Source organism: Palaemon carinicauda, chromosome 19, assembly GCF_036898095.1.
Source record: "Palaemon carinicauda isolate YSFRI2023 chromosome 19, ASM3689809v2, whole genome shotgun sequence".
In the NCBI taxonomy this organism is placed as follows: Eukaryota; Metazoa; Arthropoda; class Malacostraca; order Decapoda; family Palaemonidae; genus Palaemon; species Palaemon carinicauda.
The window spans coordinates 117,850,971-117,875,681 of NC_090743.1; the positions used below are offsets into that span (position 1 = coordinate 117,850,971).

Here is a 24,711-nt window from a genome sequence, read left to right on the forward strand (position 1 = left end):
CATTACCACCTTTGCACTGCAGAGAGCTGGCAGCCACAGCAGTACGAATTTTCTTTGCGTTCATCTCAATGTACAGTACCTCATGGAACTATTGTTAACTTAGAAAAAATGCCAATGGATGCATACAGCATTCCTTCCTTGCACTTAAAGGACTTCAACCTTCTCCTTAAGAGTACTGACCTTCCTCAGCCTCTTGGCAGAACCTTCAGAAGCTCTCTTGGGGGCCACAATGTTCACAGTACACCACCAGGTGAAGTTCAAATAAAGAGGATTGGAGTGGGAGATTTGAATGCAAGGAGACACTATGCAAGAGTGAGACTGTCAGCGAGATGGAGTGTTGTGCAGAGGGGGAAGCGATGCGAAGAAGGCAGGGTGTAAAGGAGCAGTTTAAAAATGTCTGCGAATGGGCAAGTTTTATTTAACAGGTTATACAGTACAGTTCTCTGTATCGCTTATGACCAAATCTGTAAATGTCAAAGGCTGTAAGAAATGTGATACTATAAAGTAATTTTTCAAGAACACTTCCATTATACACCATGAATCTATTTCCAGCACTATAAAATAAATCCATTTAGGTGCAGGGGATTGGAAGAGATGTAAACCTTGTTACTAAGTTGTCAATAGAAGTATTGGGTTTGACTCACAAGGTACCAGAGTCTGGTGGGCAGGAGAGGAGTTTCTGGGATACCATTAACATAACACATTACACCAGTGATGGTGGTCTAAGGATAACCACGGAAGCACAAGCCAAGTAACGAGTTAACACTGCTAGATATTAGTTCCAACCTGTTAGTTATTTCTCCAAACGTTTACTATTGGGACTAGCAATTGAAGTTCAGCGCACATGTACTCCAACAGACAAGCCACACTGTCTTCCAAATTTCCCCATCTTTTGAAAATTACTCAATATAAGATTCTCTACTTGCAACATTTGTAAATGATCTTTAGACTTATCTTCACACCAGCTTCTAGTTTCTCATCAATACAGATTTACTAAAAACCTTATGGTTATTTTATATAAAATAAAACATTTCAGTGGGAAAATTACATACAACAACTGGAAGAAATATCCACAACAAAAAACTATTCCCATCACTTCAAGATTACAAATTAAATTCTTCTCTCATTGAATCTTTAACACACACAAGGCTTGCTTTGTTAAGTCACTTAAAATTCATCATAAATAGTATGATAGCTTACCTTAGATAAGCAAAGAATTACAACTATAGAGGATCAATTTCTTTTTATAGCTAATTTTCTTTTTTGAATGCTCTTTTGATGATACCTACAAACTATCATACAAAATTGTTCCGTATGCTGTTCGCCAAAGACCTGTGCCGTGCCATGAAAGATTGTTCAGCTTTGTGTCGGTAAGCCCAAGGTGTGGGTTTTTTTTTTCTTTTTTTCGTAACAGAACCACCCAGCTATACACTCAAGATTCATTCAACACTTTAAAAGTAAACCTATTAATCTTCCAAGTACAGTCCAGCCTCGGTTTTTTACCACAATCCGTTCCAGAAGGCTGTTCGAAAAGAGATTTGTTCGAATTCTGAAAATTTTTCCAATTACAAATAATGTAGATAATTTCAATCCATTACAAGACTAGGAAACAACTTTAAGAGCAGGTTATATATAAAATACACAGAATTTCTCATAAATGCTCTTAATACAGTAGGCTAGGCTGGGGAATGTATTGCCATATCTATAGCAACTCGTACCCAAGCCTCATTTACTCCGATTTTTGTGTAAAATAACAGTGTAGAAATAGCTTGTTTGTTTTATTCTAATAAAAAATATCCTATCAAAGATCATATGAAAAATAAAAAAATTTTCTTACCAATTGCAACATGAAAAAAATTAACACATCAAAGGCTACCTCAGGCTAAGGTAAGAGTTAAGGAAATCTTTGGAAAAAAAAGTGCAAAAGTTCCAATGAAAAATATCCTTTCAAAGATGGTGTGAAAAAAAAACGCATGGAAAAAATTTTATCTTCACCAATTGTAACATTAAAAAAACTACTGTACAGTATTTTCAATGCACAAATAATTTTACCTTTCTGGAGATTTGTAGATGGCATAAAGAACATGGTTGTCGGAGAGAAGGCGGGAGGAAGGGAGGTTATTGCTTGAAAGTACAATCCCCTTCCATAAAAACATCGGGTAACTCGGCTGTGGGCGTTTCTCTAGCAAATCTCTTAGGTTGAGAAGACACTGCCACAGGGTGTTCTTTCCATTTAGTAAAGAACTTATCTAGTTTAACTTTTTTCTGCCTTCTTTGGGAGGTCTGTCAATTAGCCTTTAAAAAGTTGGAGATAAACAGCTGGAACTCCTTGTCTGCAGCAATTTCCTTGTTTACTCCCACTCCACTTCAATCACGTTCACAACCTTATGATGGCCTGGAATGACGAAAAAATATTTCAGCTTTACTTTGTTTATACTACATAATACTTTCTTGTAACATATATACAATACTATCGCTACAGTACAGCTTAATTAGCTTTAGTAACATGGCAGATCAAGTGATCGCCGTCTTCGGCAGGTGGACTGCCACTGCCAACTCTATACACGTAGCCTTTATCTACTGCAAATACAGTATTTTGTCCTCGGTACAGTAGTTACATAAAAGTACTGTATTTGCAATATTTATCCTACCATAATAAGTAAAAGATTATTCCAACAAAATAGTAAGTGTAAAACACCATTAACCGTTTATGTACCAAGTTCTACACTGTAACATGTCATACAGCATGATGCAACTCTAGGTGTCGCCTGTTTGGCATACGAGCACAGTAAGAACTAGCTAAATACACTACGTACAGTAATATATACAGTACTGTACATATATTTCATAATAGTACAGTACATACATACACCTGTAAGAAAGACACTTATCCACTCATAATATCACGGTGGATTATGCGAATACAGAAGATACTGTTCATATACAGTAGTTACAATACTTGCATTATTAACAAATTCAATCTTTTTGTACTCTACAGTAGTCACTATACAGTTAACTAAAATATTTACAAAGAACATTTAAATATTATGACAACTTAACGGAATATAATCCACAAAGCAGCACAGTTGGTGATGTGGATGAGGATAAATCACCCAGTTTAAACGGATGAATGACAAAAGAACATGAGTACTGTATACAACGTTAAAAATATACGCGGCAGAGTAATCACGGCTGTAAAATTTTTTTTTAAAAAGATTAGTACAGAATATAAGTGTAAATAAAAGTTATATACAGTACGGTACTTCCAGACTATTCCAATACAGTATATGAAAATTGAGCTTATGTAAAAAAATTACGTACAAAACTGAATAAAGGAAACTGGAAAATATCTTTAAAATGTTTACAGGCTATGTATATAAATTTTTATCAAAAGCCAATGTTACTTAGTACAGTAAAATTACATTTTACTTTAAAACTAATTGAACAGTACAAATTAAACATTTGAGAAATCTCTTACCAATCTGCAAAGGGAGGAAGATCTACATAATCATCGAGCTCCGCTGGGGTTAACGGAGGAGTGCTTGCTGGAGGAGGGGTTTTATGCTCGGGTGAATGATTTGTTGTAGGGGAGATGGTGGCGGCTCAGGCTCAGTGGTTGAAGGTGGTGGTGGTGGCTGTTTCGCACAAGGGGGCAAATTTTATGATGGGCAGCTGCTTTGCCATTGCCCTCATCTCATCAAGGATGCTCTTGAAAGCTGCAAAACCATCATCCATGGAATGATTGAACTTCAGGCCACATATTAATGAAGGGTTGTTATGAAACTCTAGTATTGGATAATGTTCAGGTCAGGGTTGTTATCCACGGCTGCTTTAAGTCTTGCTATCACTTGTCGGCTGTAGTAGGCCATGAAATACTAATACACCCCTTAGTCCATTAGGCTGGATGGGGGCAGTGATGTTTGGAGGAAACACCACCACTTGAACATTAAGAATTTGTTACCCTGGAGGAGGATGGATGTCCGGGAACATTGTCAAGGGTGAGCAAGATCTCAAATTCCAACCTTCTGTTCTCCAAATACCGCTATACCGTCCAACCTTCTGTTCTCCAAATACCGCTATACCTCCGGTAAGCAGCAACATTGAAACCAGTTGTGGAAGAGCTCGCTCGTTATCCACTCTATTGTTATGCATTCAGTAAACCAACAGCTAATTCAGGTAGTAGCGTTATAAGCTCAGGACCTTCCTGGCTTATGAAGAGAGCCTGAAGAGAGCCAGGTTCAATAAGGTGTTCTGGAGTGTTTTTACATAAAATAAACTTACACCCGGGGGAAAACTGAAGGAACAAATATTAGAACACTGTTTGATTAATATATATTTCATGCCATAAACTGATACTCAACTTTCCAGAGGGAGAAGATGCTGGAGACTGCATGATAAAACCCTCAAATAACTGTCTAGAACACTAGAGCAAGCAGGGAGATACACCGTGCAAAAGCGCTACAGATTAAGGAATGAGCCGCCATTTTGGGCCCTGTAATAGTAGGGGAGGAAGGGTAACTTTGATAACGGCTCCCCTTCAATTTCGCCACTCTTCCCCCTCAGAGTGAAAAAAACTATTTGGGGTGAAGATTGCCATGTGCTGTATCAAGATATACGTCCCGATATTATGAGATATCCTTAAGAAAAATTTTAAGGATACTCGCACCAGGAGTTAGAATTCTGGAGACCTATGGTCAATTCTCTGGGAGTATCACTGTAGCCAAATATCCCTTAGAAAGCTGCCTTAAGGAACCTTCCATCAGGACGACATGGTCATCTCACCCAAAAATAGATATTTCACTTTGCTTCAAAATCCGTTTTTCAAGTGAAAAAAGTTCATAAAATATCACTTACGTAAATTACTTTTAGATACACGGCCAAAAATTTACATCATTAGCCTACTTGTCATTTACTGCCTTGAAAGTTTTGATGCCTCATAGTCCTCACAGGCACTTACCACCCAACAAGTTATTTTCACTTTCTCCAGAGCAAAACACCATTAAAACTTATCAAATCAGCCTTTGCCGACTGGCAAAAGCATTTTGACCTATGGACAACTGTGGTTCATCATGAGTGAAATGGCAGAGCAGAGCCTTGGCCTTTTCCCAAAAGATGAGAATGTCAATCACAATTTCCTTATGATGCTGATCCTCATTCCACAGAAATGGGACATATACCATTCAGATCATGCCCTTTTCTCTTCCCTTTCTTACAACTGCTGCACTGCGGGGTGTGGCTGCGAATCATCTTCGCTCTCATCTTGATGGCATTCTCGTCAACGTAGAAAAAACTGCCTATGGCTGCTTACTACATCCCTTCCTTGAACTATCAAGATATTTAACCTCCTCCCTGTAGAGTATTGACCTCCCTCTGCTTCTTAGCAGAACTTTCAGAAGCTCCCCCAAGAAGCAGTACACCAGGCGATATTCGAATAAAGAAGACTGGAGTGGGAGATGTGAATGCGAGGAGAGACTATGCAAGAGCAAGTGTCAGTGAGATGGAGTACAGTGGAACCTCTACATCCGAACGTATCTACATCCGAATTTTCCAACATCCGAAGTAAAATTCGGGCAAATTTTTGACTACACCCGAATTTTATTTCGACACACGAAGTAAACATTACGCCATTGAGCGTCGAGTGCTCAGTTCTCTGTTCTTGTGTGTATCATGTGGTTGTCCTCTGTTTGGTCTGTTATTAACAGTGCTTATTTTATTCCTTTTCTCACATTTCTTTTTTGATTTTACTTATAATCATGGTGCCTAAGAAGCTAAGTTTCAGTACAGGAAGGAGGCAATTCTTTCATTAGAATTGAAGCAAGAAATTATAGAAAAACATGAGAGCAGTGTGCATGTGAGTGATACTGTATGGCTAAACAATATGGCCGGAATAGGCCTATGATCTCGAGGATCATCAAGCTGAAGGCAGCCATTAAAGCAAATAGCCATCGAAGGGGATCACCATTATTAAAAGACATCGTAGCAATACCCTGGAAGAGATAGAGCGCCTTTTATTGATAGGGATAAAGGACAAAGAGATTGTTGGCAACGATCATTTGTGAGAAGGGCCAGCGTGATGAACAGAAAAGAAAAAATGAAACAAAGAAAACCTAGATAGCATTAACAAGCTCTTTTAAATAAAACTTCTCTCTTTTTCTGTTTCTCTCTAAACATAGCATTAACATGTTGCTCCCACCTCTCTTTTATCCCAGATGACTGAGGTTACTACAGCTTCAAGTCATGGCACCGATGGAGTATCTGCTCAGCTGGAATCACCAGAACGACCACTTCGCCGTTCCAGCCGTCTCGCCAACAGAAACAACCGGACAGGGATTACCTGACCAACACCTAGATCCATCCGCCTTGAACCAGTTGTTATTATTATATTTTTTTTTTTTCACTATTGTAACGATCCCTCCATTGTTTAACCGTCAGTAGGACTGAAGAGGGATACGGAGTAGTATCCGAAAGTCTCTCCTTGTATATTTTTACCATTTTACAATAATATATTTTAACATTACTGTGGCTTTTGATTATCAATATTATAGCCTCGTTACGGAGGTTCCTTAGTTCATTAACCCTGGATAGGTACGGTGGGTCGTTTGCGACCCCGAGCGTCAAAAAAAAACAGGTTTTTCTCACGTGACTCACCCGTGACTGAATTTGTGGGTGATCGACCTGCAGGAGGTGTCTCCCCTACACGCTCTAGTAGTGTCCAGATGTGCATTGCTGTAGCTGTACTCCTTCCCCGATTTCTGAGACGCGTCGGGGTCGTTCGCGTCCGAGTTTACCCTTCTGAGGTAGTTTGCATAATTATCAAAGTTATTACGTATTATGAAATTGTCGTAGAATGGTGCAACTTGTATAGGTTATCAGTTGTGGAAAGTCTTGGTGGATTGTTTGGCTACCATGTGCATGTTTTTTTTTTTTAGTTAAAATGTCGTTCATCACCACGAGGACCATTTTACCGCGAGTGCCCCTTTTTCATTTTTTTTCATTTTTTTGCCAAGTAATTTTTCCGTAAGATATTGCCAAATAGTGTCGTAAAACTTTTGCTTGTTTAGTGTTGGAAAGTGTGTCTAGATGATCTGGCTACCCATGCATGACTTTGTTTTTGTCAGATACGACGTAGTTATTGGTATATTGGGTATTTAACTGCGGTTACCAATTTCTGTTTTTTTTTCAATATTTGTAAAAATTACTACGTAGTAAGGAATTGCCGTATATTATTCATTTTTTTTTTTCATGTTTATGTGTTAGAAAGTGTGCCTTGATGGTTGGGCTAACACGTGCATGTCTTTTTTTTTTATCTGAGATGTCGTATATTAGAATGTCGGGCATTTTACCGCGAGTGTCCCTTTTTAATTTTTTTTAATTTTTTTGCCAAGTCATTTTTCCGTAAGATATTGCGAAATAGTGTCGTAAAACATTTGCTTTTTTAATGTTGGAAAGTGTGTCTAGATGATCTGGCTACCCATGCGTGATTTTGTTTTTGTCAGATACGACGTAGTTATTGGTATATTGGGTATTTAACTGTGGTTGCCAATTTGTTTTTTTTTCAATATTTGTAAAAATTTATTACGTAGTAAGGAATTGCCGTATATTATTGATTTTTTTTTCATGTTTGTGGTAGAAAGTGTGCCTTGATGGTTGGGCTAACACGTGCATGTCTTTTTTTTTTTATCTGAGATGCCGTATATTAGAATGTTGGGCATTTTTCCGCGAGTGCCCCTTTTTATTTTTTTTGCATTTTTTTGCTTAGTCATGTTACCGTAAGGAATTGGCAAGTAGTGTCGCAAAACTTATATTTTTATAGTGTTGGAAAGTGTTTCTAGATGATCTGGCTACCCATGCCTATTTTTTTTTTAGCCAGATATGGCGTATATATAAGTATGTGTTCGATTTTCCTGTGATTGCCATTTTTTCGTTTTTTCCCATTTCTTTCAAAATTACTACGTACTATGGAACTATCACAGAGTAATATTTCATTTATATGTTTATTTGTCGGAAAATATGCCTTGATGGTTTGCCTAGCACGTGGCTGAAATTTTTTTTTTCTGAAATGCCGTATATTAGAATGGCCATTTCTCCAAGAGTGCCCCTTTTTATTTGTTTTGCATTTTTTTGCTTAGTCATGTTACCGTAAGGAATTGGCAAGTAGTGTCGCAAAACTTATATTTTTATAGTGTTGGAAAGTGTTTCTAGATGATCTGGCTACCCATGCCTATCTTCTTTTTAGCCAGATATGGCGTATATATAGGTATGTGTTCGATTTTCCGGTGATTGCCATTTTTTCGTTTTTTCCCAATTCTTTCAAAATTACTACGTACTAAGGAACTATCACAGAGTAATGATTCCTCTAGATGTTTATTTGTCGGAAAATTTTGTTTACTTTTTTTTTGATTGAATATCATCAAATTTTTTTAGCTAAAATATTTTTAAATATTTTTTTTCGATTTTATTTCCCTTCAAAAAAATTTTTTTGGGTCAGAATTTTAATTTTATAGTCGTAAAATAATCGACAATTATCCAGCAACCCACCATACAATTTTTATGCATATCCAATAATAATTAGATTAGTAAATAACACCTTGAAATTGACATACCCTTCCTACATTTCAAGTGGCAGATTAGGGAGTCTGAGTCAGTGTGGTTGGCGGCCATTTTGTGGACATATCCGAAGCGTAAGCTGCCCTATCTATATATATTCTTGTTCCCTATAGAATTTGTGATATTTTGGTATATTTTTACCTGCATAAATATCATATTATATATTAAATATATGTATTTTTTTACGAAATTTCCAAGTACTCAAAAAATTACCTTTAGATATGGCCCCTGATATAAATGTAATTTACAAAATAATGAAGATTTTTTTACATATTTCTATTTTAGGATAACATATGTTTATTCCCTAAAAAAATTAGCCACTTCCTATTTCATTTGGGTACCCAAAAAAATTCATGAAATTTGGACAATTTTTTTTGGCCAAAAAAAGTTACCCTTTTTTTCTCATTTCAGATCTTCACCTCCATGGGTCTGACTTCATCCAAAATACATCAAGATGTGTCCTAAACATTCAAGAATCAATTCCTAAAAGGATTTGTGTATATATGTATAAACTTTTTTTTTATGAATTTTTATGTCAGGTCTTTTTTTTTTTCTACTTAATTTTTTAAAATATTTATAATAAATAGTTTTTCTGCAGATGAGTAGTATTTATCTTTACAGTTGTTTTAAGCATTCATTGAAGTTTTTTTTGGCAAAAGAAAAAAGGAGGTTACTGCAGAAACTGATTTTTCAAGAATTTTTTTTGGCGTCGGGGTCGTTCGCGTCCGAGTATACCCTTAAAGGGGTGTCCGAGGACCGTACCTATCCAGGGTTAACATGTTCTTTAAACAAAATCTCTCTCTCTCTCTCGTTCTTCGCTGTTGTAGTGTTAGATACGTCTACGTCTATTATTTTTTTTCCGAGAGAGAGAGAGAGAGAGAGAGAGAGAGAGAGAGAGAGAGAGAGAGAGAGAGAGAGAGAGATTAAACAAAAATGTGTTTAGAGTACATATGATTTTTAACTGCGTCAACGAGTTGAAAAACAATTAAATGAAACTAAGAAAGTAATAACAGCTAATCTGAATTCCTTTATTAACTAAAACAAATATGATACAAACACACTCGTGTGCGTATGCACACACACACACACAGGTGCAAGAATTTTGCTACGCAGTAAGAGAGACGGTCAGGGAGGTCGAGATGGTGACTGCGATAGCATACCGTAACTCGTCACTGAAAGTGATGAAAATAAAAAATCAAAAGAAAAAAAAGTAAAAAATATGAAATATAAAAAAATAAAAAAATAAATAAGCTTAGATTAAAACTTCCGTAGTGTAAGTTACAGTATGTTATCGCAGTCACCATCTCTAACTCCTCACCGATCGTGTCTCCTTGTGCGTGTGTGTGTGTGTTTGCGCATACGCACACGAGTGTGTTTGTATCAATATTTGTTTTAGTTAAAGGAATTCAGATTCGCTGATATTGTTTTTTTTTTAGTTACATTTAACTGTCTTTCAACTCGTTAACGCTGTTAAAAATCATATGTACACAACACATTTTTGTTTAATCTCATTTTTGTTTAATCTCTCTCTCTCTCTCTCTCTCTCTCTCTCTCAGAAAAAAAAATTAATAGACGTCTCTAACACTAACAGTGAAGAAGAATAGAGAGAGAGAGAGAGAGAGAGAGAGAGAGAGAGAGAGAGAGAGAGAGAGAGAGAATTTATTTAAAGAGCATGTTAACACCATGTCTACCTTCTCGCCGATCGTCGGTCTCCTCCTGGGGAACAAATTCTACACCTGCGTTGGCATGTCTCTAAGGTAAAGTGGCAATAAAACAAATTTTTTATTCATTATTTCTTTATAATTATCTTTTTTTTACATGCTTCTTTCATATTATGCAATTATGTTATTGTTATGTGTAATTATGTGTAGCCATTTATTAAGGATTTATTATGGGTTTTTAGGCTGAGGAACGAATTAAATGAATTACAATGTATTCTTATGGGAAAATTCGTTTCGACATCCGAACATTTTCTACATCCGAAGTTGGTTCTGGAACGGATTAAATTCGTATGTAGAGGTTCCACTGTACTGTGCTGTGCAGAGAGGGAAACTGTGAAAAGGTCAGGTGTAAAAGATCACGGTCAGTTTAAAAGTCTGCGAATGGGCAAGATTTATTCAACAGTTCTGTATTGCTTATGACCAAAATCCGTGAATGTCAAGGGCTAAAAGAAATGTAATACTATAAAGTAAAGTAATTTTTCAAGAACACTTGCACTATACACCATGAATCTATTTACAGTGCTATAAAATAGAAGCATCCAGGTGTAGGGGATTGGAAGAGATTTAAAACTTATTACCAATAGAAGTAGGGAGTTCATCTCACAAGGTACCCGAGTTTGGTGGGAAGGAGAGGAGTTTCCGAGATACCATTAATATAACATGTTACACCAGTGTTGGTGGTCTAAGGATAACAACGGATGCACAAGCCAAGTAATGAGTTTACACTGCTAGATATTAGTTCAAACCTGTTAGTTATTTCTTCAAAGGTTTACTATTGGGACTAGCAATTGAAGTTCAAGTTGCACATACATTCCAATAAACAAGCCACACTTTCTTCCGAATTTCCTCATTTATTAAAAATTATTCAAAATGATTCTCTACTTGCAACATTTATAAATGATCTGTAGTCATCTTTACAGCAGCTTGCAGTTTCTCTTCAATACACCGATTTGCTAAAATCCAATGAATTATTCTATATAAACTAAAACATTTCAGTGAGAAAATTACATACAACTGTTAGAAAATTACATACAACTGTTAGAAATTTCCACAACAAAAAATGTCCATTTCCATCACTTCAAGATTTCAAATAAAATTCTTCTCTCATTGAATCTTTCTAACACACGCAAAGCTTGCTCTGTTAAATCACTTAAAATGTATCATCAATAGTACGATAGCTTACCCTAGATAATAAGAATTACATAACTATAGAGGATCAATTTTTGTTTAAAAACATTTTTTAAATGTTCTTTTGATGATACCTACGAACCCTATCATACTAGGCTGTTCAGTCAGATTGACAGTACGTATGCCGTTTGTCAAATTCTTGTGCCATGCTATGAGATTGTTTGGCTTAGTGTCTGTAAGCCCAGGGTGGCTTTCCTTTTTTTTTTTCTTTTTTTTTTTTGCATCCTGCAACAGAACTGCCCAGCTATACACAGATTCATTTAAAACTTTAAAAGAAAACCTATTAATTTTTCAAGTATTGCATATCACATCTGTTGGAATAAAGAAAATTTCCATAATCCCCAAACTAAATAGTTGCCCTTTAAATCAAAATTTTACACATTACCCAATGTCAAGATTTTATCTCATCAATATATGTCTATAGAAGTTCCAAAAAACTAACCTTGAGAAACTAGAAGCCTCTCGGAGGCTCTTGTTTATTCCTAGAGACAAGGAGGGATACAAAATGCCTAAGACAGAGGTTTTTAATTTTTGCATTTCATAAATGACAAAGATTCATAGCTCTTTATCCTTGATGATAGAACGGTCTTAAAATTCTCAGTATATAAAAAGTAAACATATACAAAACTAGTTATAAGGGACAAAGTTCAAAAAATCTATAAGCTATATTTAGCAGGCAAGACTACTTGAACTGTCAGCTGCTATTACAAGCAATATTCCTGAAAATAAGCTTAAGGGTTCTTTCAGCTGTGAAGGGAAAAAACTTGACCTTGGATATTCCTTAACTACCACACGAACCATGTGTGCATTCGTCATTCACTAACAAGCTGATAGTCAATGCACTATACAACACTTCCTGGAGGTAAATGTATCTGGGATTTACACAGACAAAACTATGCAAATTATACTGTATAGGTTTATCATTTAAATCAACTTATAAAACTTAAGAGACTTGTATCCTAATCTTCCTTTCCCAAGCCCACATTCTCCAAAATGCTTGGTAACGTTACAAACTATGTAGTTTCCATAATGAATCCGACTCTTAGTATTATTTTCTACCTTAACCTTTTACATTCCCGCTGGGTATTATTCACCTTTCCTTATACCTTACTGCTGGCTATTACTCTATTCCCTAATGTCATATCTTTGTGTATTAGTGGGACACTATTTCCAGTCTTATAAAATTAAAATATCAACAAATGGAAAAATATTTGACAGTTTTACTATCAAAACTGACAAAACCCGCAAACTTTAGATCTTGTATTAATATATACAAATAGGATTTTGCTGGCAAAGATTCATATTGGAGGATTTTGTCCATTGTTATGACCAAGAGCGGGAGCTCATTCTGCACTTCTGAAATCAGGAAAAACCCGAATTTCTGCTATAAAGTAATTGTATAGAGAAACTAAATTAAAGAAAGGCAGTAAGTAAAATAAGTGAGGCAACAGCTGTTATTGACCTTGAACATGTTACCAGTACCAGAGTATATAAAAATAGGTGGTACATATAGGTTGATGGCATGGTGTACCAGCTTCCCCATGTCTGTTTCAGATGACGAGTGCCAAGGATGGAGGCTTGCCTACGGCCAGATGGCAGTCTTTGGAGGTACGACTGCAGTACCGAATTGCCTTCCTTGTGGCACAGGTCTCTTCCCTACTTAAAATATAGGGACCACAAATTTCATTTATCTTTCTTAACTTTCCTGGAAAGGTGTTACCAAACAGGAAAAAATGAGCAGCCGAGAGATAAGTTGTAGGAGATTGCTAAAAGCCAGGCTTTATCTTCAGGAGGATGAATTTAATGCCCTTTTAAAGACATAAGTCTTACACAATACTAATACAATTGAAGAAACAGGCAAAGAAAATTTGAGTATTTTTGGACAACTTATACTCGTCCATGAAACTTCGGCCCCCATTTTTTATGAACCTTTATTATATCAGGTAAACCTTACAATGGAAATAACCAGATGTGTTTAAGTAGATTTTCTTTTTTTACCCAGGAGATGAGAAGAGTTTTAATGAATTAAAAATCTAATATAAAGTTTAGCAGACAGAGATTCCTATAATTTGGGAACTAATTAGCTACCAACTGAGAAAACAGAATTCTAAATGAGTCTTATGAATCAATCAGTCACACCATCAAATTACAAAATATATAAAATACAAATAAAAAAGGCATATGGCCTAATAAGAGATTTGTGAGTGGTAAATTATTCCTGAATTAACCATGTACTTTTTCCTTTAATATCAGGAAAGATGAGAGGAATGTTACTGTCCTCTGACAAAGGACCCTGGAAAGCAGAACAGAACATAGGAATGCATGCCATAGAGCGCAAGGCACAAAGATTCAGCAAGTGCCTGTGAATAATAGGGGCGAAATGAAAGTTGCATGTAGTCATTTCAAAAGTCCTCTCCATTAAGAGAGGATAAATTGAACTTGAACAAACACTATTTTTAGCTGGTAATCTCTTGGAGGAAAGGTGGAACTAGTAGTAGACCTTTTATTGGGGCAACCCTCTTTGGTAGCCCCTTTCATTTAACAAAATTGAGCAGTTTCCCAAGCAAAATGCCTTACTGGTCAACTCCCCAACAAGGAACAGACTGTTCTCAAAAGGTAGTTCCTTGGCCAGCAACCGTGTCCATGACTATGGTCGATAGCTCAGGTACCAGCCTGCAACATTTAATACTTGTGGACTAAGTATTTGGAAGTGTCTACAATTTCACATTACACTACAGGGAAGAAAATCTTACGGCAACAGTCTTCTCTGATATACCTTCAAATGTCCTCCCCATTGTTCTGCCTAATTCTCCAGCCAGATATTCAAACATATGGCCAGGAGTGTGTTTTGGAAAATGGGAGTATCGTACCATACAAGAACTTTTGATCAATGGGCGAAATATTACATTTGGAGAAAAAATGGCAATGAACTTAATTTGGGATTCAATAACCTTTAAAAAAAAAAATTATTTATATTACAGTAATGACAAAACTATGGCATACCATTATCAGACTTGGTCAATCCCTTTACTTCCCCTGAGGTGTGATAGTTGTCTCCCTCACACTGTGCCCTCTAGGAATTACCGATCAGCATGACTGGAATGTTTTTGCCATCATTTCAGCCATCATCACCCTTTCCCTTGTAGCCTTCTCCATAATCTTCAGGCCTTCCTTTCTTCCACTTTCCTGAATAGACACTCTTATCTCTACTACATTATTGAATGCAACCTTTTCGTCTGTTGAGACTAGCACTTAAGGGCATCGTTTCCAGTGCCCGTCCCTAAGTCCCTTGGTATAATCCTCAGGTGCTTCCAGCAAAAATTACCTGGGAAACAAAAATGTTACTTAAGTGACCAAGAAGAAAAAATTACTCCTATTTCCAGTAAAATCTTCCAGGATCAGACACTGGAGATTACAGGTGAACAGTAATTCTTAACCGATAACCAGGTTTGTTACTTATCGGTAAGACTTTCAGCAATGTTAAGAGATCTATCATATTATGGTTTACTGAAAACTACTGAAAAAAATCAGGAATGCAATCACCTATCTAGACCAACCGCTTTTTCAACAGATGGAGCTAGTTTCCCAACTTGTAAATAACTGTACCATGTTATCAAAGATCGCAAGAAGTTACAGTCCTGCAAATGACACAGTATGGATTGCTTTCAATTTACACAATTTTACTTTTTTATTTTACAATTAAACCATTTGTAATACAAATATAAAGTTAACTAAAAACTTAATATTGCCTTCAATTAAATCTTCATAGTCTTTTTTGTATAATTTTATGCAAATAATTTTATGAAAGTTATGAAGTGTACAATTCTTGTACAAAACACTTTACAAAGTGATTTTTCAAGTGTGGGTGGTCCCTTTCATATCAATTAGCCAAGGGAACAATTTTATGTTCAAATAAACCTGTGTGAATCTCCTAGACAAATTAAGATTGATTTTTGGGATTCCACAGAACAGAATTTTTTCTTATCTCTCCAATTGCAATTTTCTAGTTAACGGCCTTAAATAGTTAACAGTATCTTTAATTATTTTCATTGTGCAAAACTAGCTATCCCAAAGCAGCTTTCCAATGCTATTCAATACTTTTGATGAATTATCTATTAGCTTCCCACATCTGTCAGTCTTGGTAGATACTATCAATGAGGTACAGTATGGTCCCATGAATAACCGGATTGTGTGATTCCTCTTAAATCCCTGGAGAGGTATCGTTATTTCACAAACTTGCACAGGTATCGATGGGTCAACCTCAATCCCCTGTACAAAAAAAAATTCATAAAGATTTCATTTTCAAGCCAATTCACAACCTTTTAATATATTAAAAAAAAAAAAAAAAAAAAAAAAAAAAAAAAAAAAAAAAGTCAAAGAATATTCTAATCTAAAAAAGTAAAAAGATAAGTTCAAAATAAATAAATATAAATTAAAGTAGTATATAAATTACTTTACAAAAACATTCACCAGATACATATCTCAAATAAACAATGAAAAAAAAATAATACATACATACTTGACAGGTTTGTTCGGAATGTACATTTTGAAGGGGCAGTGTCCTCTGAAAGCCACAAGCTGCTCATCTACAGTTAGATGTGGCCCAGGGCTATAGAGGCGGCAACAATTTGCCACAACCCACACATTCCTTATCGGGGCGAAGCGATCTTCTTTCATCCTCTCAGCTCTAGTGGTCGTGTCGTCAAAACGCAGCACACGCATCAGCAAGGCAAATCGTCGCTCGCTCATTGTACAGCGATACAAAAGATTCCCTTCCACGAGGTCCCACATGTCCTTTAATGTAGTGTGGTCGTCATTTCTGACTGCCGACACGAACAGAATTGCAATGAAACCCTTTAGCTCCCTCTAGTCAATGTCCTTGAGGGCAACATTACCCTTTAGATGATGTTGACTTCTGAGAAGAGCAAGACTAACATTGGAATGCACGACGATTTCCTGCTGGATTTCGTCGTCCAGGAACAAAGAAGAAAATGTCAACCACTCGCCTAGCACTCGAAACAGATGTGTGCGGGGGGGGGGGGGGGGGTGAACATGAGGAAGGGCTGGGTTAGGCTCTTTGTACCGTATGGTATAATCACGACCTTGAACCCTGTCTTCCTCTAAACGATGTAAAGGCGCTCCCCTGGCTGGCTGGAATTCACCCCTCCTCCTCTTCTACTTCTCTCCTCCACTGGGGCAAGCCGCCGCCCCTGAGGGAGGGGGTTAAAGCACGCGAGGTCGACACCAATGGGGGTTATGATGATGTAAACACAGACTCACAAGCCCCATCATCATACCCAGACACATTAGGCGTCCCCCCCATACCCCGACGCACTAGCCGCCGCCTCATACCCTGACGCACTAGCCCCTCATAATCCCCTTCACCCTCCATATTTGTAAAGGGAACTATCTCGGCATCAACACCTGACTCACCCTCCCCAACCACACTTTCCTCCAACTCGGCTACATCTAACACCTCGTCATCCGAGATGTCGGCAACTTCCAAATTATCATCACCACCACTCTCTCGCTCGAGTAGAAGAGACTTGATTTGATCATAACACTGTGTTGACACTGCCACAATTGATGAAAACTGAAAAATGCAAAAAGGATAATTAGCATTCACAGAAAAATACGATACATGGCAATATATGGCTTCTCAGCCCGCACCCAGGTCACACATATGGTGTAGAAGCCATTCAAGCACACTTTACAACAATCCTCTTTTATGCACACCTATACACTGTTGCATATACGATAATTAAGGAAAAACTTTGATATTTGACAACTTACTTGATCCTGGGTTTGATGGGTTGCTCTCGACCCGAGGGTATCTCCGAAATAAAACAAGGAAGATAGCTGGGACGAGATGCCTCCTGACCCGACTACTGTACGCACGGAACCGAGGTCTCGCTGGTCGATATCACCCGCAACCGGTACAGACGAAAAATGGGGGAAAAAAAAAAATAGTGTGTTTTGGGAAACACTGTGATCCAGGGTTAATTCTGTAACTGCAAAGTCCTTCAAAATATCAGTCATGTGCCACAAAACTTATGAAATCAATCTTCTTTTCAAGTACAGTATTGGTAGGCTAGCATATGCCTAAGTACAGTAACAATAAATGTACAGTAATCAAAATCTATTTCCCTTAAACATTATTAGCATAATTTCCTAACAAAAAGCCTATGAAGAAAAAATCCATACAAAAAACTATACATGTTACTGTAACACAAACCCTTTTGTCAATGAGACTGGTCTTTGCGCGGTCTGGATAGAGGGATTCAAACTTGGTTTAGAGGGCATCTAGATGGAGAACAGTTTAAGCAGAGCGCTATAGTCTAATGATTACAATTTATGCATTTGGGTTAAGATTTCAAAGTTATTAATTAATTGTTGCTTATGTTTTGTGTATAAAATAAACGTTATTAAGGATCTTTATTTCAAAACTTGCAATAAATTAAAACAAGTCATAGTTTAGACTAGAGTCAACGCTACCTACATACAGTAATTCTAGTCTCCCATAGGGTTTTTTCAGTGAGGAAAAATAAATTAAATAAAATAAAGTAAATAAGAGAGGTGACAAGTTATCTTTGCTATTAGAAACACAGTTAATTCTACCTTTCTATTTTACTTTTACTTTACGAACGGAAGACAATACTGCAATCAGGTCAATCATTCAGCCACACGTTGTGTGCGGATTCTACAAGAGACAATAACAACGTATCACATTAAAATAATAAAAATAATAATAATATATAAATAAAAATAATAAATAATAATTATGGTGGTGGTGATTATGATAGGATGGCACTGGAGTCTAGGCCTGTGCTATTGGCTGTGTAACTCTTCATTTTCTGCGTGTGGCTTTTCAATTTTCTCCATTGTATCGTTTAGCCATCTCTAAAGTTTCATTGATGTTAAGACTATTGGTTATATCTAAAAAAATTTTAAAAGAGAATCTGGTGAAATAAGCTCAACTAGATTTACAGTTACCAGGTAACTCCTAAGTAGCTCTAGTCATATTTGACAGATGACTTGCTTGTGAGTGTGCCAGCAACATCCGAGTACTTATACTGTGACCTTAGTCAAAGGGAGGTTTCCCCTACTTGGCAAGTGGTAGCAGCCCACCCTCAACCTGCCAGGAACTGATGTTGTACCAGCTTCCACGAAATCCTACTTTTGTACCGCACATACTTGACACTTTTACACTAATGTTGTCTTTTATCTTTCCTCCTCTCACTGATAACAGAACAAGGTTACTTGCATTCATCTCGACTCTTTGTTAAATGTTATCTCATAATTCTCGTAAAGGACAATTTTTTATATCCTGTAGAACAAAATATTCAAATGCAAAAAAGTAATATACTATATTTTGCCTCGCCCTGTTTTAAGAAGTAAAAATTAATTGGTAAAACTTTTTTTCTTTTTAGTACCCTGTAAAGTAAATCTTGTAAATGTAATAAATGCAGTTTCTCTACTTGATTGGGAGCTATGTATGCTAATGAATAAAAAGTTGCCTTTCAAAACAAAACGGCAATTACACCTTCACCACATTTTGCTGTTGGAAGAGAGCTCAAGAGCTTTTTGCAAAAGGCGATTGGTTTCCTAACGACAATGATAAATCAGGAACTGTGTATCAATGGACTGAGGAAATTCCACAAGATGTAGAAAAAAAGGAAATTTGTATTTTTTGAAGTAACAACATTCGTGTGGATAAACCATAAGCTAATGAAAAAAATTCATTTGGGAAGAAGTTTCAGATTCGGTTACTTATAAGTTCAGTTCTGTGCAGCTCACTTAATACTTTGTTTCAGTAATTAACATCCAAACACATGAGAGAAATAGAGGGGCACTCAGTAGAGCGCAGACCTCCGATGCGGTAGCTTATTTCTCAACCTTTAGCTCGACCTTGACTTTTGACCTTAACATTTATTAATTGGCGCAGATTTTCCCACACTTGAATAAAAACCAAGTTTGAAGTCTCTCTGACAACGATGTCCAAACTTACGGCTGATTACGTGAATTGGACATTTTGCTTGAACGTGACCTTTACCTTTGACCCTAATTTTGAAAAATTATGAATTATACATAAGTTAATCCCTGCAAGTTTCATTGTTCTATTAAAATTGTGGCCTTGAAGCTGTTCACAAACACACAAACGAGGTAAAACATAACCTCCTTCCAACTTTGTTGGAGGTGGTAAAAATTGCTTTCAAAATCTCAGCACAAATCTCTCAAAAATGCAAATAGATTAAATAACCTTAAAAACTGAATTACTACAAAAATCTCCTTTAATGAAGTGGTCGTGACTTTTGTAAGAAAAAATTTACTTTTTCCGTCACTTGCAGGGCTTCTTAAACAACATTTTGTACAATAGCGCCTTGTCCTTCACGTGACTCCCGCCACTCGACTACTATACAGTATTACCTCGACCTATATCGATAATTGGCTCTAAGACCTCATGTAATGTGGTTTTTGATGTACAAATGCAGACTGTATTTTCACCTTATCAAAGTGACATTACCTACTTTTACATTTTAACTAAATATCAATACAGTACATTGGTAGGCTTCAATATGAAGTACAGCAATGTACAGTACAACACTTATTTTACCATGTAGAAACCAATAAACCGACGTAAGGGTGGGAAAAATGACGAAACGCAGATTCTATTATTGTATCAAATACTTTAAGCGATGTAAATTCTTTGCCAGATTTAGGCTGAATTAGCGTAAAGGAGTATTACTATAGAGGATTAAATAAAATTTTTTTACCTTATTTGATCCTACAGAACGTTATCGACATAATTTATGTATTGGCAATACAGTAGTGAAATTATTAAACCTGTCAGTTTAAAACTTATTCTAGCAAGAATTAATATCCTTGAAGAGTATTTATAATTCATCACAAAAATACAGTAGATTAAATTGATTGAATAATAGAATAACTATCACAAAAAGCCAATCACACCTTTGCTTGGAAGTTGTAGCCTTAGCATAATGTCTTGCTGGTTAAGTTGTTATATCCCATTCTCTTTAGTCACGATACTGTATGGCACAGAATTTAAATAACCACTTTACTATGATGGGAATTCGTGCTCATATAAACCTTTATATATAGGGGAATATAAATCATTGCTAGTCTTTTTGATTAATAGGAAACGTACAGTACTTACATATTACAAGCACAGTACGTTTTACAAAGCTCAAAAGTAGCGCCATAATTTACGAGCTATCTAAAGACTGAATTTGGTCAATGCCATTACTATGAAACCAACAAAGAGAATAGCTAATATTGGGTGAGAGAGTAAAAAGTTTTATAGTATTATTCAAGTTTCCCCTCTGCATAATATTTTGGATTGTTATTGTTTAAGGGGTTCAAACATTGATCGCACAGTATGAAAATTCTATCAGCTAATATACTTATTTTGTTTCAAACAATATAGCTAAAGCCTGTTAAAGACAGATTATCTACCATTAACGTGATATTCTACTATAACACTTTAAACTTACCAGTAGCCCTGCTTCAGAATATAAATATTTACCACTATGCAAACTAGTTAAGAACAAAATACAAAATCCTCTACTGTCAACTCAACTGCAACACAACCATCATTACATACACAAATATTCCAAAGTTTTCAAGTGATTAGTAATATTAGACAATAGAACTTAACAAGACTTTATGAAAAGGCATAGTTTAACGAGACTTTATGAAAAGGCATAGTTTAACGAGACTTTATGAAAAGGCATAGTTTAACGAGACTTTAGGAAAAGGCATAGTTTAACGAGACTTTAGGAAAAGGCATAGTTTAACGAGACTTTAGGAAAAGGCATAGTTTAACGAGACTTTAGGAAAAGGCATAGTTTAACGAGACTTTAGGAAAAGGCATAGTTTAACGAGACTTTAGGAAAAGGCATAGTTTAACGAGACTTTAGGAAAAGGCATAGTTTAACGAGACTTTATGAAAAGGCATAGTTTAACTTTAGCAGTCAAGGTATCTCAACTTTATCAACCAAAAAAGAACTATAAATACTACTGGCACAAGTAAAAACAATATTTATATTTAGCCAAGCTTGAAACAAGCGTCATTATGTGGGACCCTCTGGCCTACCAACTCCACTTGCCTAACCGGACAGCAAAGAGTCTTTCTTACTCGAGATAAAGTTCCTCTGGACAATGCATGGGCAATGTTTTAGTACAGGCAGTTTAAGTATAATTAAATTCTTACATAAACAATTACAGGTTCAAATTAGAATATCTATTACTGACCAACTAGAAGAAACTCAATTTACGCAAGTCAATAAAAGGGCACATCCAGTATACCCTAATAGAAGGATGACCTGGAGAGCGCGAGTAGTAGGTGTCGGTGGGGTAGTCCAATTGTATTCTCTAGGGCCTGTCACGGCCCTCCCCTTTGATTTAGGGATTATCTAAATGGAAGACAGCCTGTGAATAGTGGTTTACACACGCCCTTGTTAAATACACGACACCAACAAGGTGTTCGCGCGAGGGTTGTAACCTCTGCATTCCATGCTTTTATCTTTCTCTAGTATATTTCGAAGATTTATATTAGAAAAGTGTAAAGAAGGACCCTTTTCACCAGCCGTCACAGATCGACCCAGAAAACCTTTAATCGGTTCAACTGAATATTTCAATTAAACCAATGTAGGCTAATATGGCATTCTTACATTGGAATAAATTCATTATTTTACTCAAAGACTAGGTAGCCAAGTGCCATTTTCAGCTTAATTTCATTGGAATTAGATAATTTGAGGCTTTGTATATGTGCTTAAGTTTGGTAAGGCGATTGGCAGTCTTTTAAAATTTTTTCAAGTCCTACAGTGAACAAGTACATAAGCAGAAAGTCCAAATGCAAATGGGTAAAATTTGAGTTTCTAAACCTTATAAAGCAGTGATATTTTTACTATTTATTGAAAAAAAACATGGATTTAAAGATAACACTACTGTACCTTATATAATTAAACAGGTAGAATCTTCTGCTTCTCACTGGATAGCGCTGCCGTGTACATCTTCACCCGATGCACTTTAAACTAGAAAGTCTGCAACTTGCCTTTGGGGCCTGGCTGCACCTTTTTGTCTCGTTCACAACCTTCCTCCACAATAACATCTATTTTACTGTCCAACCTCAAATTTTAAACCCCAGTCCAACCTGGGGGGGGGGAGGGTTCTCATCTTGCCATACTTCTGTGATGCATGTCCTCTCAGTGCTGGCCTATATGGCCCAGATTCAAATCAAAGACCACACCAAAAGCAGTTATAGTATGTTGCCATACAGTAATCAGGCACCTTCAAAGCAAGCCAAGACCTGAGAATACTCTCAATTAGTTACAATCTCAAAAAAAAAAAAAGGTACAAATTTGAAATTAAGCTTCAAGTTTAATAGTTTAACAATTTGAATGGAGAATTTAAATTTCTTTTCTGCTTTTGGTTTTCAATATCAACTTTAGTATAAAGCAAAACGATCAAAAGCAAAATTAAGAAGCACACAAGTGTCAAGACTAACAGTTCTTTGCAACTGCAAATTTGTTTTATGATAATACGAGAAAATGGGAAGGTTCAGCAATTCATCTTTCACAACAATGATTAAGAACAAAAACTATCAACTGTACAAAAACAAAGTAACATTTAAAAAGTTTTAAGAAAAAGTTACTCTAACATAGGCAGTACAACAGTAGGGTCACAAAATGTTTATTTGGATTTTGCGATTGCCCTTTTATGAAATTTGGATTTTCTGTCTCTGAAACCATTCAAAGTCTGAGAGTCAGGCACCATAATACATATCAAAACTCTTTACAAGTATTGGTAGGCTATCTTAGGCATAGGTACGGTAACATAATAAATTTTAGCAAACCATATTTACCTTACATTTTATAGACAAATTTTATTATAAATAGCCTATAAGCACAAATTCGATCTCAACAATGAAATAAGGTTTTAGCTGTGCAAGTTAAGGTGAGTAAATGTAAAGATCGAGTTGTGGTTACATTCTCCGCAACGTGTATAACTTTTCTATAATTTTAATGGGAGTGTTAAAGACTTTAAATTAGCATAATTTTTCTTTAAATGTCCATCATGATTCAAATTATTACTTTCTCCAATCTTGCACCATCTTTTGTCACATCGAATGTTATAGCAAGAACAATTGTTCCATAATGCAACATAAAACTAATCTAGTACATTCTTCGCTTTTTCTGGTGGTTCCAAATTCATGTGGGTACAAGTTATGAAATCAAACCGACTTGAAAGAAGTATAAATACTGGTATTTTAGAAATGGAAAGTACAATTATCCTTCGTAAATTTAGAATTTTCATGAATTATTATACTGTCATTAGTGGTACTTTAAGTTTGTTTATGTGGACTAAAAAAAATGTTTTCCTGTTCTGCTACGAGTAGGAATTTCTATGGATACAGTAAGTAAAATATTTGTAATAACATTACTTAACACTTGGATGCGTAAATAAGTTCTTTTGTTCGTTATGATCAGTGACGAAACAAACTTAATGGTTCAGGTTTTGAGCAGCATGTCTAGGCAAAACTTTGTATAAAATCACCTTCATTTCATTTACTTGGAAGTTCTAAGGAAAAAGTAAAACTATTAGTAAGAACAAATTCATTACAATCAATAATGTACTTGGTATTATATCCGTTGCTGCAAAAGCAGAGAAGATTTACTCCATTGAGCAGGTTGGTGTCTAACACCCACCAGTTCAGGCGTCTCTTTTGCTAGATTCTCATCAGCACCAGTGTGTCCAGTGGGTCTGCGTGCCGAGACCAAAAGGTCTTCAGCTGCCACTGAAGTGACCGAATGCGGAGACGGCCCTGGGGGACCAACTTTGAGAGAAGTCAGGTGCCCTAGCAGTTTCTGCCGTCGATATGCTGGCAGTTCGCCTCTTGCGAGGAAGTCCTGGGCTACTTCTTTGTCTCTTTGCTCTGTCTTCGGACGGAAAGACTTGGCCTTGTGTGGTCTCTTTTCTCATCCCTAGATACAGTATACCAAATGAGACTTGTTGCAATTTATCAGGATCCCCAGATCCTGACAGAAGGCCAGAAGTTTTTCTCGATGGAGGAGAAGGGTCTCCGAGTCTGCGAGAACTAGCCAATTGTTTAGATATCGAAAAAGACGAATGCCATGCTGTGTGCCCACATGGACATTAGAGTAGAGACTTGTGG

At 36.3% G+C, this 24,711-nt stretch overlaps 1 protein-coding gene and 1 long non-coding RNA gene across 7 annotated transcripts in view; both read right to left on the reverse strand.

Annotated features, from left to right (window-relative positions):
- LOC137658772 (uncharacterized) overlaps window positions 1-22,821 on the reverse strand; it is a 54,253-nt gene extending 31,432 nt beyond the window's left edge. Inside the window, exons 1-3 of one of the 6 annotated variants that reach the window (XR_011047425.1) lie at window positions 16,036-16,535; window positions 14,520-15,785; window positions 2,053-2,395 (exon numbers count right to left, since the gene is read on the reverse strand). This is a non-coding gene — a long non-coding RNA (uncharacterized lncRNA). Of the gene's footprint in view, window positions 1-1,525; window positions 1,550-2,052; window positions 2,396-3,478; window positions 4,023-4,056; window positions 4,187-14,519; window positions 15,786-16,035; window positions 16,536-22,590 lie in introns of those variants that run through there. The other 5 variants (XR_011047420.1, XR_011047423.1, XR_011047424.1 and 2 more) reach the window with 5 other exon arrangements.
- LOC137658361 (uncharacterized) lies at window positions 16,585-18,884 on the reverse strand. Its single transcript, XM_068393034.1, has 2 exons — window positions 17,310-18,884; window positions 16,585-17,109 (listed from the first exon to the last, which is right to left on the reverse strand). The coding sequence occupies exons 1-2, from the start codon at window positions 17,553-17,555 to the stop codon at window positions 16,771-16,773; spliced, it is 585 nt and encodes a 194-aa protein (XP_068249135.1). The 5' UTR covers window positions 17,556-18,884; the 3' UTR covers window positions 16,585-16,770.
- Window positions 22,822-24,711: the final 1,890 nt, after the last annotated feature.